Source organism: Argiope bruennichi, chromosome 4 (genome assembly GCF_947563725.1).
Source record: "Argiope bruennichi chromosome 4, qqArgBrue1.1, whole genome shotgun sequence".
Classification (NCBI taxonomy): domain Eukaryota; kingdom Metazoa; phylum Arthropoda; class Arachnida; order Araneae; family Araneidae; genus Argiope; species Argiope bruennichi.
The window spans coordinates 34,158,223-34,170,346 of record NC_079154.1 but is presented as its reverse complement, the minus strand read 5'-3'; the positions used below and the strand labels follow the sequence as shown (position 1 = coordinate 34,170,346).

General features: G+C 27.2%; 2 protein-coding genes across 2 annotated transcripts; one reads left to right on the top strand and one right to left on the bottom strand.

The window, feature by feature from the left end:
- Positions 1–2,772: 2,772 nt before the first annotated feature.
- Positions 2,773–6,987, bottom strand: LOC129965967 (mediator of RNA polymerase II transcription subunit 7-like). Its single transcript, XM_056080279.1, has 2 exons — positions 6,665–6,987; positions 2,773–3,779 (listed from the first exon to the last, which is right to left on the bottom strand). The coding sequence occupies exon 2, from the start codon at positions 3,683–3,685 to the stop codon at positions 3,029–3,031; it is 657 nt and encodes a 218-aa protein (XP_055936254.1). The 5' UTR covers positions 3,686–3,779; positions 6,665–6,987; the 3' UTR covers positions 2,773–3,028.
- A 466-nt stretch (positions 6,988–7,453) lies between these two features.
- On the top strand, positions 7,454–11,997 carry LOC129965477 (GDP-Man:Man(3)GlcNAc(2)-PP-Dol alpha-1,2-mannosyltransferase-like). The gene is made up of 3 exons (XM_056079378.1): positions 7,454–7,690; positions 9,165–10,084; positions 11,699–11,997. The coding sequence occupies exons 1-3, from the start codon at positions 7,491–7,493 to the stop codon at positions 11,968–11,970; spliced, it is 1,392 nt and encodes a 463-aa protein (XP_055935353.1). The 5' UTR covers positions 7,454–7,490; the 3' UTR covers positions 11,971–11,997.
- The last annotated feature ends 127 nt before the right edge of the window (positions 11,998–12,124 follow it).

The following is a 12,124-nucleotide window of genomic DNA, read 5'->3' as shown; positions in this document are numbered from 1 at the left end:
GATGTTCTCGAATGATTCACAAAATGTTATTTTTAACATTCCTAAATAATAATGCATTGGAAAAGGCTGAAAGTTGATGGAAAAGCTTACTTCAATATATTTGATTTTTGAGTATTATGATGAGAAATTTTCAAAAAGAACTACTTACATAAGAAAATCTGCACTTCATGAATGACATGAAATGGAATGTCTAAATTCTTATTCCAGGAGTTCAATACTTTGACCTTATAAAATTCAGTTGAAGGAAATTAAGATTTTAAATATAAAAGATTTTTAATTTTTAAAGCCTATATTGATGCCTTCGGAAGGGAAGTGACTTCCTTCTTATCCTTTTTAGTTCCTTGCATATGAAGTATAAAGTATCGGAAGTAATCGGAAAAAAAAATCCGGAATTGAGATTTTGACGTATCTCCACATTTCAGATGTCTTTTTGTTGGAAAAATATATTTTTGACATTATGCCTGTTTATGAGAAAGATAGCTCAAAAATGAGCTAGATGACTGAAATTTGTTTAATGGGATTACAACCATATTTTTAAATTCTTTTCAATTTTGAAAGAAATCCATTCACAAGAAATCTGTCTTCCATTTGATTACATGTAAACTTGATAACTGTAAAAAGCGAAGTATTAAGTAAATAAATTTTGGCATACAGATTTAGCATTTAAAATATACTTATACATACTTATAAAATTTTGAACTAAATTTAACTAACTGTAGTTTTTTGCCACAAATTTGGTGTCAATCTGTTTGCAAAAAAGGCGACCAAAATACATGTTTTTCTAATAGACTCATGCTTCATTCAAGCCAAAGATCTATATTTAGTTGTTGTCGTGTGACTATTTTATGCAGTTTTTCGCAGTAGCTTCTGAGGGTAAAGACCCCTGAGCACCCTAGGGCAGAAGTCTGACTTCTAGTTCGTATGAAGATGGCACACACACACACACTGACGCGTCACAACCCTTTTTACTGGGCTAACTTCTTCATGCATGCACAGTTCGTAATTTAGACCTGAATCAGAGAACGATCACCTCTGAACTAGTACCCCCAGTGGTATTACTCTCGACATGGAGGACCACGACAGATTTATACGTGCGCCAGCCACCACACACACGGACAGTCTTCGGCCGGGGGGGTTCGAGCTCACAATCTAAGGGATGCGAGTCCAACGCCCTACCAACCAAGCTATCCGGCCCTTATAGATCTATCTTTCGTTGTGTTGTTGTCGTGTGACTATTTTAGGCTTGATTCAAGCCTAAGATCTATATTTCGTTAACTACTGTTTAACAATGCTGTGTAAGGAATTCGTGGTCCCACTCAAGGTCCACAATTTGATGTGAGAAAGGCGGATAAATTTTTTATAGAAGATGTTTGCGAGAGTATGCGAGAAAGTTTCGATGAGACCATTCGCTGTTTTTTATTATTGATTTTAGTTTCAATCTATATATAAACAATTTTAAATGTAAATTCTGATAAACTGAAATAAAATAGTTAATTCTCGATTATTTTAAAAAAAATTGGTTTCACTACCTCGCTTGTAAGCCTCGCCTTTTTTTCGTATCAGTTTCGCATCTGTTTCTGCTAACAATGCTTCGTATAATAAAGCATTATCCATTACTGAACTAATATGCAATATGTTATTATTTTTTTCATTTGAAGCAAGCTATCTTATGTAGACATCAATTTACATTCCCACTTTTTGTTTGCAAATGGCATCAATTTCTTTTTTATACCATTACCAAAATGTTTCAGCATTAAGTATGTTCCATATCTAAATGAATCATGCGATTTTCCACATACAACGCCAGAAATATAATATGATCTACTAAGTGAAGTACCGATAATGAAAAATACAGAATTTCAAAAAACCACTCTTCCTATATGTTACATATCACCCATTTTTGAATAAAATAGCCCTGAAGTGAAGGATGCAGCTTCCAGAAACAAAGTAAGCTTAAATTCATAAGTCTGAGAAAAATACTGAACTGCAGCATTCTTGATACGAGTTCCCAGTGTTATGAAATTCAATATAATAGTATTATTCTTTAAATCTCTACAGGTTAAATTAGTCAAAAATTTTTTTTAACTAGTATTAATTTAATGAGAAATTTCCAATAATCAAAAGATTGTAAAAGAAAATGAAGGGAGGAAGGGGGGGGGGGGGGATTATCTTCAACAGGAGATGTCAGATGTCTTCTGTCAAGGACACAAAAATTACTGAGGTTGAAAGCATAGGGGAAAGATGAATAAAATAATAATTAGCAGTTATGCCATTTGCTGTCTGCCAAAAATCACTGTTATTTTACCATCATAATTGTTCAAATTTTCTAAAATACGCTAGTGCGTAAAGTTATTTAAGAGAGCATCTCATATTCAATACTAATCAATAATACATACTAGGACAATGATTAAAAACTACCAACAGAAGAATAACATAATTTATCATGACAAAACTATTTAAAATAGAAGTATTTTAAATGTATCTGCTTCTTCTGTAATAAACACATTTAGAAAGTTCTTCAAGAGAGAGAGAGAGAAAGAGGGGACTGCATTAGAAATTATGAGAAAATTTTAAAATCTCTAAAGAATTTTCAGTTTTGTAAAATTTATAATACAATACAAACTTTATATTTTAAGATATAACATAACAAATAATAAATTTTAATATATTATTCTACTAATTTAAAATATAACAACAATGGCTTGAAAGTTAACTACTTATAGGCCAATTTTTGAAATAAATGTTAAGCATTAATATAATCATTGTGAAGATGTAATGAAAATTTTATTCTGCATATTTAACTACAAATATAGTACAACTGTTACCTCTCAGGTACAAATACGAAATGCAATACAAATGAGCTTTCAATAAGATTAAAAGAGAATTAAATTTAATATAGGATGATTAAGGCACATATATGAAGCTTTACTTCAAGAAGTTCATTAATCATATTTCAGAATGAATTGTTAATGCTCAGCTTTGATACTAGAGTTCATTCCATTTTACAAAATTTTTTCAAATTTGAAAATCACATAGCATCAACAATATCGCACATTATACGATCAAGACCATAACAATGCTCTTCTTTCTCATCTGACGTTTCGATTTTTTCATCTTCGTCAATTGGTTCACTCTTGATTGTTATGCTACAATCCATGTCCACAGAATCTGGAAGATTTGCAACTGTTTGTTGCAACATTTCCATAACTTTTTCTAGTTGTTTCTGAAATCTCTCAGTGGTTTCAATCCTCTGCCTTTTCTGAACCTCCAACATAACTCGTAAAGTTTCACGGGCTTGATGCGGTCGAAATTCATTGATCAAATGATGAGTATGAATGAATAACAAATTAATGTCTTCTTTCTTTTCATCCCGCTTGCTTGTATCGGGACATCTTATTAATATGTCAAGCATGTCGAGGAAATTGACTAAAATTGAATGATTAAGTTTTTTTAGTTCACGTTTATGATCATAGTTTTGAGGGTATAATCGTCTGATGCCTTGACTCTCAAGAGGCCGGATGATTGGGTCATCAGTGTGGAACTGAGATCCAAACATAGAATAAGAGTCAACATTGCACTTAGGTGGAGGAGGAGCATGACCTTTTGCAATATTTTCATCTGTGTATAAATTGACATACTGAAGAGGTGGGAGAGGTAAGGAACTAACATGTGCTGCTTCTGCCATTTTCGTGCCAATGTAAAAAACTTGCAACACCACACAGGATATTTAAAACATGTAATAACTTTACTGACTTCAAACAAAATCCACAGATAAAAATCTAGAAATAAAAAGAAAAATTTTAATAAAATTGTTACTCTTGACTTAAAATTGCAGTCTTAATATTCTAAAATCACAAAATTTATCAAAAAATATTGATTAAAAAATTAAGTATTATTTTACAAATATATTTAAATTAAAAAATAATCCACAATTACAAAATTGAAGAAAAAAATTAAGTTCACCATATGGATACAGAAGAATTAGAATAGCTAAATAATTAATTAGAATTTTTTATATTTTACACACTGGAAAAGGAAATAGAATCTTTGGAAAATATTTCATATTAATCAACCACCTGTCTGAGTCATCAACTAATTTTTATGAATGATAAACACTAAGAATTTATTTTAAAATCATTATTTAAACTAACAATATAAGAATTAATTACATAATACTATTTAAGTAAAAATATTTAAAAGATAAGCTTCATTTTAACATAATGATATTTAAAACTTGCCACATTAACATGCCACATTTAAAAATCATTCAATCTGCACTATAAAGCAGACTGTTGAATAAAGTTACACAACTTGGACATGTAGTTCTTCAAGTGAATTATATGTTCATTAAAGAAGGATTTTAAATTTTTTAATAAAAAAATGATTAATTAACATTTTCCCCTCAATTTTGGAGCATATTGTTGCATAAAATCATTTTTACATCACTTAAATTTTTGTTTCTAATTTTAATACTTTAAAAAATATTTTAAATACTTTTCATTATTTTATTTATTAGATTTATAATCTTGCATTAAACATATTTTTTCAGTGCATAATATTACTGCTATATAATACAGAATAAATTTTAAAAATAAAATACAGGCAAAGTCAGTTTAAAATATTTTGATGCAGCAATGTTTCTGGGTGAGATATCTTAATCTCCTTTAAATCTGATTGGATATTAAACAGCTTGCATGACAAGTTTAACATTAAGTTTATTATAAAAACTTATTATCATGGCAACTGATGTAAAATTTGCATCATCTCTTTATTTACTTGTATTTTTAACAGAATATTACATTTTTAAATAATGGTTATAGCATATTTTTTTTTCAGAATAAAGGCATCTTTTTATATTTGCAGTAAATAAATGCCAGGAAATAAGAATGTTCTTTTTTAAAGATTTAATTAAATTTCCATTGATAGTAGACTGAAATGGAATAAAACTTATCAAAAATTGTTTCTCTTACCCCCCCCCCCCCCATGCATCTGTACATCATATTACAGAATACAATTTCGAGAATAAGTTATTCTGCTTTTTTACCATAAAAAAAAAACGATGAATGCTTTTTTTAAAGAATACTATTTGCAACATTGAGGCAATTTATGTCATTAAACTTTGATACAAAGCCCAAGACAAAGATTGACGACACCAGTAGATAGCACATTAAAGATAAAAAGAATTCAACATTTTCTAATTCATCTGTGTTCATGTCCTTGTTTTGTCAAAACATAATAAGCAGTTCTATTCAAGTGAAATAGAACTGAACAACATTTTCTAATCCAGTTGTGTAAATATTGGTTATTCCAGATAAATAGAATGAGAGTGTAGAATTAAAACTTTTTATACATACATAATAAAAGAAAATCTAATCTATTCAATAAAAAATAGCTTTAAAATTCAAATGTTTTTAACACATTTTAATAATGTAAAGGGGAATCTGATTAAATCACCAGAAATGATGTTCTTAACAATTGCATTACAGTGAGATATAAAGCAAGTGATAAAAATTCTTATAGACTACAAAGCATAAAATTATAAGAAAAAAAAATTAAAATTTATTGGTATCACAAGATACAAAATGTTAGTGAATACATAGAAATCAATATGGAAAAATACAATACATATAATTTTTATCCTTAAATATATGGCAATATAAGATTATAATATTCTAGTCAATTTTTTTTTCAGAACAAAATCAAACTCAAATTTTTAGTTGGACAGTAATCAAAACATATAGTTTAATCCCTGCCTTCCTTTATCTTTAATTAATAAATGGGTCAAAAATAGTTGCAATAGACCTTTATTGATTCTTCCTCACTAAATGGCCTAAAAAATAAGCCAAAAATATTGATGATGATTACAAATGTACATTTAAGTGTTTAATAGTTTTGTGGATTACCTGAATTATTAAACATCCTTTCAAAACAAAATCACATTATTAATATGAATATTTTTTATAATGATAGAACTTATTATTTATCTTTTTGATATAAGAAGTACTACATTAATAAAATTAACACACAATTATGAATCTATTTACTTATATGAGATACTATTATTTAGTTTATAAAATTTTTTTATAATTTAAGGAGATTTTAATTTCAATCTACTACAAATGTTGTTTTTAAATAAGGAAGAAACTCAATGTTTAAAAGGAATGCACTAAATATGATTGAAACTGTACCATAAGGAAATAAATTTTGATACATTTCATGTGTAACAATTAGGCATTAGCTCATTTTTGAGACCAAATAAAAGTTATTACAGAAAAAGAAATAAACTAAAATCTTCAGTGTGTCATTTAAAGAATCATGATAAAAATCATACTCATGCAGAGTTCTTACTTTTTTGCTTCACAAAATAAATCCTGTTAATTAATTTTTTTATAAAAATAAGTTTAACTCAATAGTTTTTTAGATGCAATCTCAATAATAAAACTTTTAACAAAAGAGTGTGCAGCCAGTATTATATTAGATATCAATAATAAAATCATATTACATGTCATTATATATTCACATTAAACTATCTTTGTAAAAATAAATTTTAAATTGAATGAAACGAAAGAAAAAAAGTAAATAAAATACGCTAATATTTCAAAATCTAAACAAAAAGAAAACTTTTTCAAAGTATTTTTAATTCAATCAATGAATTTCAAAATACCTATTTATTATTTTCCTATTGTGGTCCATGAATTGTTACTGCATGCCAGTTCACAAACGTAAATAACTAATCGTGCTATCTTTCTGTAACTGTAATAAACATTGAACTTGTAGGCACGTATTCGGAAGTGTTACAATATGGTATCAATACAAAAAGTTTTAATTGCACATAATCAGCTTGATTAATGATCTGCTATAATGATTGATTTAAATTATCGACATTTGTTTCTAGAAAAATCAAAGCAGATTTCAAAAGTATATGTGAAAATGCAAAGCATATTTCGTAAATAGGGATTCGAACTGGTAATGGAAATTCGATGTTGTTCGTTTCACACCAATTCACTTCATTTTAAAAAGGATGCAATGTTGTTTGAACTCAAAATTGTCGTACTAGAGTTCATATATGATTCATGTCCTAAAAATATTTGGAATTCGTTTTACTGCTGTTATAATCATCACAGAATAGAATGATGGAGGTAGCTATTAATATTTGCAAATTCATTTATTCATCATTAAAATGAAAAACATTATGTTGTGTAATCATTCAAAACAAATATAGATCTTAAAAAAATAGGAAGAAGCATTCATGTCAAGCTGAAGATATGTTAATATTTGTTGATTCTCTTTTAAAGGAAATATTTAGTGCAATCTCAATTCGAATATCAAAGAATTAAAAAAAATATATTTGTATTTTTTAATTTCACTGCCAAGCAACAGCTGAAGATAATGACATGTGAAGATATTTCTTTCTATTGGCAACAATATTATCAAAATAAAATGATGTCATCAGTTGGTCTGCTAAGTTGACAATTCAAAAGTAGAGGACGATGATTTTAAATATGTTACTTATTGGTTTTCTGTTTGTATGCCTTGTATTGTTTTCTATTAAACTATATATAGCTTTAAGAAAATTAATTTCGAAAAAAAAGAATAAAGAGTTAAATGTTGGCTTTTTTCACCCTTATTGTAATGCCGGCGGAGGAGGCGAGAGAGTCTTATGGTCAGCCGTACGAGCAATTCAAAAGCAGTAATATTCCTTTTTTTGAATTTGATGCTATGTAAAAGCAATGTTTAATTCCAAAACAAAATGCACTGCTATAACTATTACCATAATTATAAATATGCATCTGCTTTAAAGATTTGATGATTGAACTTCAAACTATGACTGTACTATTTAATTAGTTATTGTTTTATATGTTTCTATAGAATAATATATTTTATAGATTTAGAAATTTTGCATAGCATTTCTAGCTACATAAACAATTTGTCTACATGATTATTTTAAATATTATCGTGGCGATATGGTTGATATACAATATATTTCTGCGAAAGTACTTAAACATGACATTTTTTACCTGGCTGAAGGCGAATTATATACCTTATAACTAACTATCTTGAATACGATTTTTTAAAATTTTGACTTTTGAAAATGTTAACCTTTATAACTCACACACTTCTATTATTTGTGGCTATACTATAAATCTACTACTATTTAATTTTATAAAATTTAGATAATATTTTAAGTATAAGTGTGACCATAAGTCAAATCCATTGTAGCGTAAAAAAAGGATTTAATAATATTACAAATTATTAAAATAAATTATCTTATAAATTAGCTAATAGCAAAGAAAGATGTTAATCGCATTAAGAAATATTATTTAAAGGTGTATTTTTGTTTAATAAAATGGAGTGTATTCTTTTTTAGTAAAGGTAATTTTCATTTGAATTATTAATGCAGATCTAAAAAAAGCATTACCATATTTTTACCTAATACTATAATAAGCATATAATTATATTGAATTTCAAAATATTCTCTTTCTTCAGCATTAAAAATCATATGAATCATAATCATATATCTTGCTGTAAGTTCAGTGCTAAATTTTCAAGCGATGTACATTGTCATCAGACCAAGGTTTCTTAAATACTCTTAAGAGCTGCATTTTTTATTTATTTTCATTTTCAATTCTAAAGCATCTGACTTATTTAATCTAAAAATATGAGGATAAAAAAATTCATTAAATTAAAAAGATTATTTTGCAAATTAAAATATGCAATTTATTCCATTTAAAATCACATTTCTAAGAATTTAATGAATTTCTATTTAAAAAAGTGCTTGGTTAGTTACACAATGTTTGGAGGGGGGGGATTGTAATGTTCCAAATTCTGTGCTCATAAATTATATACTAATTGACAACTATATTAATATATTACCTATTTATATTTTTTATTTTACATGTATTTTTATTCCCTCTATAAATATAAGACATGGAAATAATTTTGTATAAAAATAAGGTTGAAATAATTAATTTTTTTTTAATAAAAAGACATAAATCCTAAAGTGGTTGTATTAAAGATTATTATATTCTTGTATTATGCTATATTATATTCTTGTACTTATACTGCAGGCATTTGTAGGAAAAAAAAGTTAACCTAAAAAATTATCTAATAAAAATTAAGTTAAAAGTTGAAAATTTAATAAATTATTATACATATATTTTTAGGTATAAAGATGCACATTGTGTTATTTATTCAGGAGACCCTGTTCCAGCTATAGACATTATAAAGAACGTTGAAGTGCGTTTCAATATAAAACTTCTGCGAAATGTTGATATCATATACTTAAAAAGTCGTTTTTTAGTTGAAGCCAAGTATTATCCAATATTCACTTTACTTATGCAAAGCTTGGGGTCAGTAGTTTTAGGACTAGAAGCTTTACTTAAATATGTTCCTGATATATATATTGACACTATGGGATATGCTTGGACATTTCCAATTTTTAAATTTTTGGGATCTTGTCCTGTGGGTGCCTATGTACATTTTCCAACTATTAGTACAGATATGCTGAAGAATGTCCAGAACAGAATGACTGCTGTAAATAATCGTAAATATATTTCAAACAATAAAATATTATCACTATGCAAACTTATTTATTATCAAATCTTTGCATCTTGGTATGGCTTAGTTGGTAGACAAGCTAATCTTATCATGGTGAATTCATCATGGACACGGAATCACATACTAGAACTTTGGAAAAAACCCCAGTTTACTTTTACTGTTTACCCACCTTGTGATGTTCCTGAATTTAATCGCATTCCATTGGAAATACATGATGGTAAAACAAGAATTGTGTCTATTGCTCAATTTCGTCCAGAAAAAAACCATGAGCTTCAAATTAGAGCATTCTATAAGTTTCTTGAAAGCTTAGATAATCATACAAATCCTCCTATTCTTGTGCTTATTGGAAGTTGCAGGCACGAAGAAGATTATCAAAGGATTGAAGTGTTAAGAATCTTATGCTGTGAACTGAAGATTTCAGAAAAAGTGGAATTCAAGGTTAATTTGTCTTTTCAAGAAGTTATTCAAGAAATGAAGAATTCTACCATAGCACTTCATACTATGAAAGATGAACATTTTGGTATTGGTAAGAATGAATATTTTTTCTCATACAATAATTCTATTTCAGCCTTTCAGTTTAAAATTTATTTCAATTTTAATTTTATGCTTAAAAACAAAATTATAAAATGAAAAAAAAAAAAAAAAAAGTACCTAAGTGAAACTAGAAGTTGTTCTCATCCAACAGCTTAGTGAAAATACTGTTGTTTTGATTCCTTTATATTTATTACAATTTCTTATAAAATCCTGTTGTAATATAAAAAAATATCCAGCTTTACAAATGATCTTCTGCAGAAATAATTTTTCAGGCACCAAAAATTGTGTAGCATTATAATTAAAAATATACTTTAAATTAGTATTTTAATATAGGTAATCTGAATTAATGCTTATGTGATACATTCTGATAGTGAAGATAGAAATTCATTTCCAAAGAGTAAAAGAAATTTTTTCAGAATGAAGTTTTGATCTGAAGAAAAATCAAATCCTATGAAATGCAAAAATAAAATACATGTAATTGATCTTGATTCCAAAATCATAAGTAAAATAAAATTGATACAAAAACCAGCAGACGTGGTTTCCCCCAAATATTCTCGCATACTCTTTAATAAAGGTGTTAGCATTCACATATAATAGTTATGAAATATTAGTCTTTAGTTCTATTGTTAAATCTGTCATGTTATTTTGACAAGTTTTTTTGGTGATTAATCATAGGAGGCAGTTAACAGTATCTGAAAATTGAATTTGTATTTTAGACATGTTTTTTAATAATTGATTGAAATCAAAATTTTACATAGAACTGCACTTGTAGCACAAAATTACTTGCCAAATTTGATATATTTAAGTCATTGCATTTATGTTTTTGAAAGTACAAGCTAACAGATGGTTAACGCATTGTTAGATAGGATCAACACTATAGATTTCAAATGATTACCATTAAATTATCTAGCTCTCTTTGTTTTGTAATTATGTTAATGTATATTTGGACGGCTGGAATTTTTTTTGAACAGAATTTACTTATGAATTGATAGAAATCTACAAATTTGTATATCACATATAATTTGTGCATTTAGTTCAAAGCGTTTTTGAGTGAAGTCTTGTCTGTCTGTGACAAAGATAATGTCAAAAATGCATTTTTATTTTCAGGAAGGACTGAAATATGAAGATTCGTTAAAATCTTGAGTTTAGAGTTTTTGACTATTACTATACTTTGTATATGAGAAATTAAAGCAAGCATAGATATATTTTAATTTTAAATCTTATTCATTTTAAAATTAACAATTTGTTTTCTTTCAAAGCTTTATTATAAATTCCGAGACATGAATCTGCTTGCAGTATAGAACTTTTCTTATTCTGTAACCGTTTCAAATGTCTTATGGATTTTTAAATTGTCATCTGTAATCCCATCTAGATATTGAATAATTCATAACTGAAAGATATAAAATGTAATGTTAAAAAAATTAATTCTTAATATTTAGACTATATTGATAACTAGATGACTCAACTTCATTGTCAATTAATCGATATATATGGAAAAAAAAAATTGTTTACTGTTTAGGATTATTAAAGAATTATGTAAAAAACCTTTGAACTTTTTAATGTAACAATTTATTTTTCTAATAATTCAGTAAAAATGTCTTTATAGGAATCGTCGAATGCATGTCTGCAGGTCTAGTAATGATTGCCCACAATTCTGGAGGCCCTAAGATGGATATAGTTGTTGATTATAATGGCAAAAAAACTGGTTTCTTAGCAGATGACATAGACTCCTTTGCAGATGCTATGGAAGATGTGTGGAAAATGGGTAAAAAAGATTTACACAAAATAAGAACAAATGCCCGTGCTTCAGTTTCACGTTTTTCTGCTGATAAATTTGAAGATGTTTTTCTTTCAGCATTCAGATTACTTACCATCTAAAGATGTGATAAAAATATTTATTTTGTTATATATATATATATATATATATATTTTTACATTAATAATTTTATCAAGAAATTTTTCTCTGTAAAATTGTTAAAAAAGATCAGCAAGTTTTTTTTTTTTTTTAACCAAACTTGATTGCAGCACTATA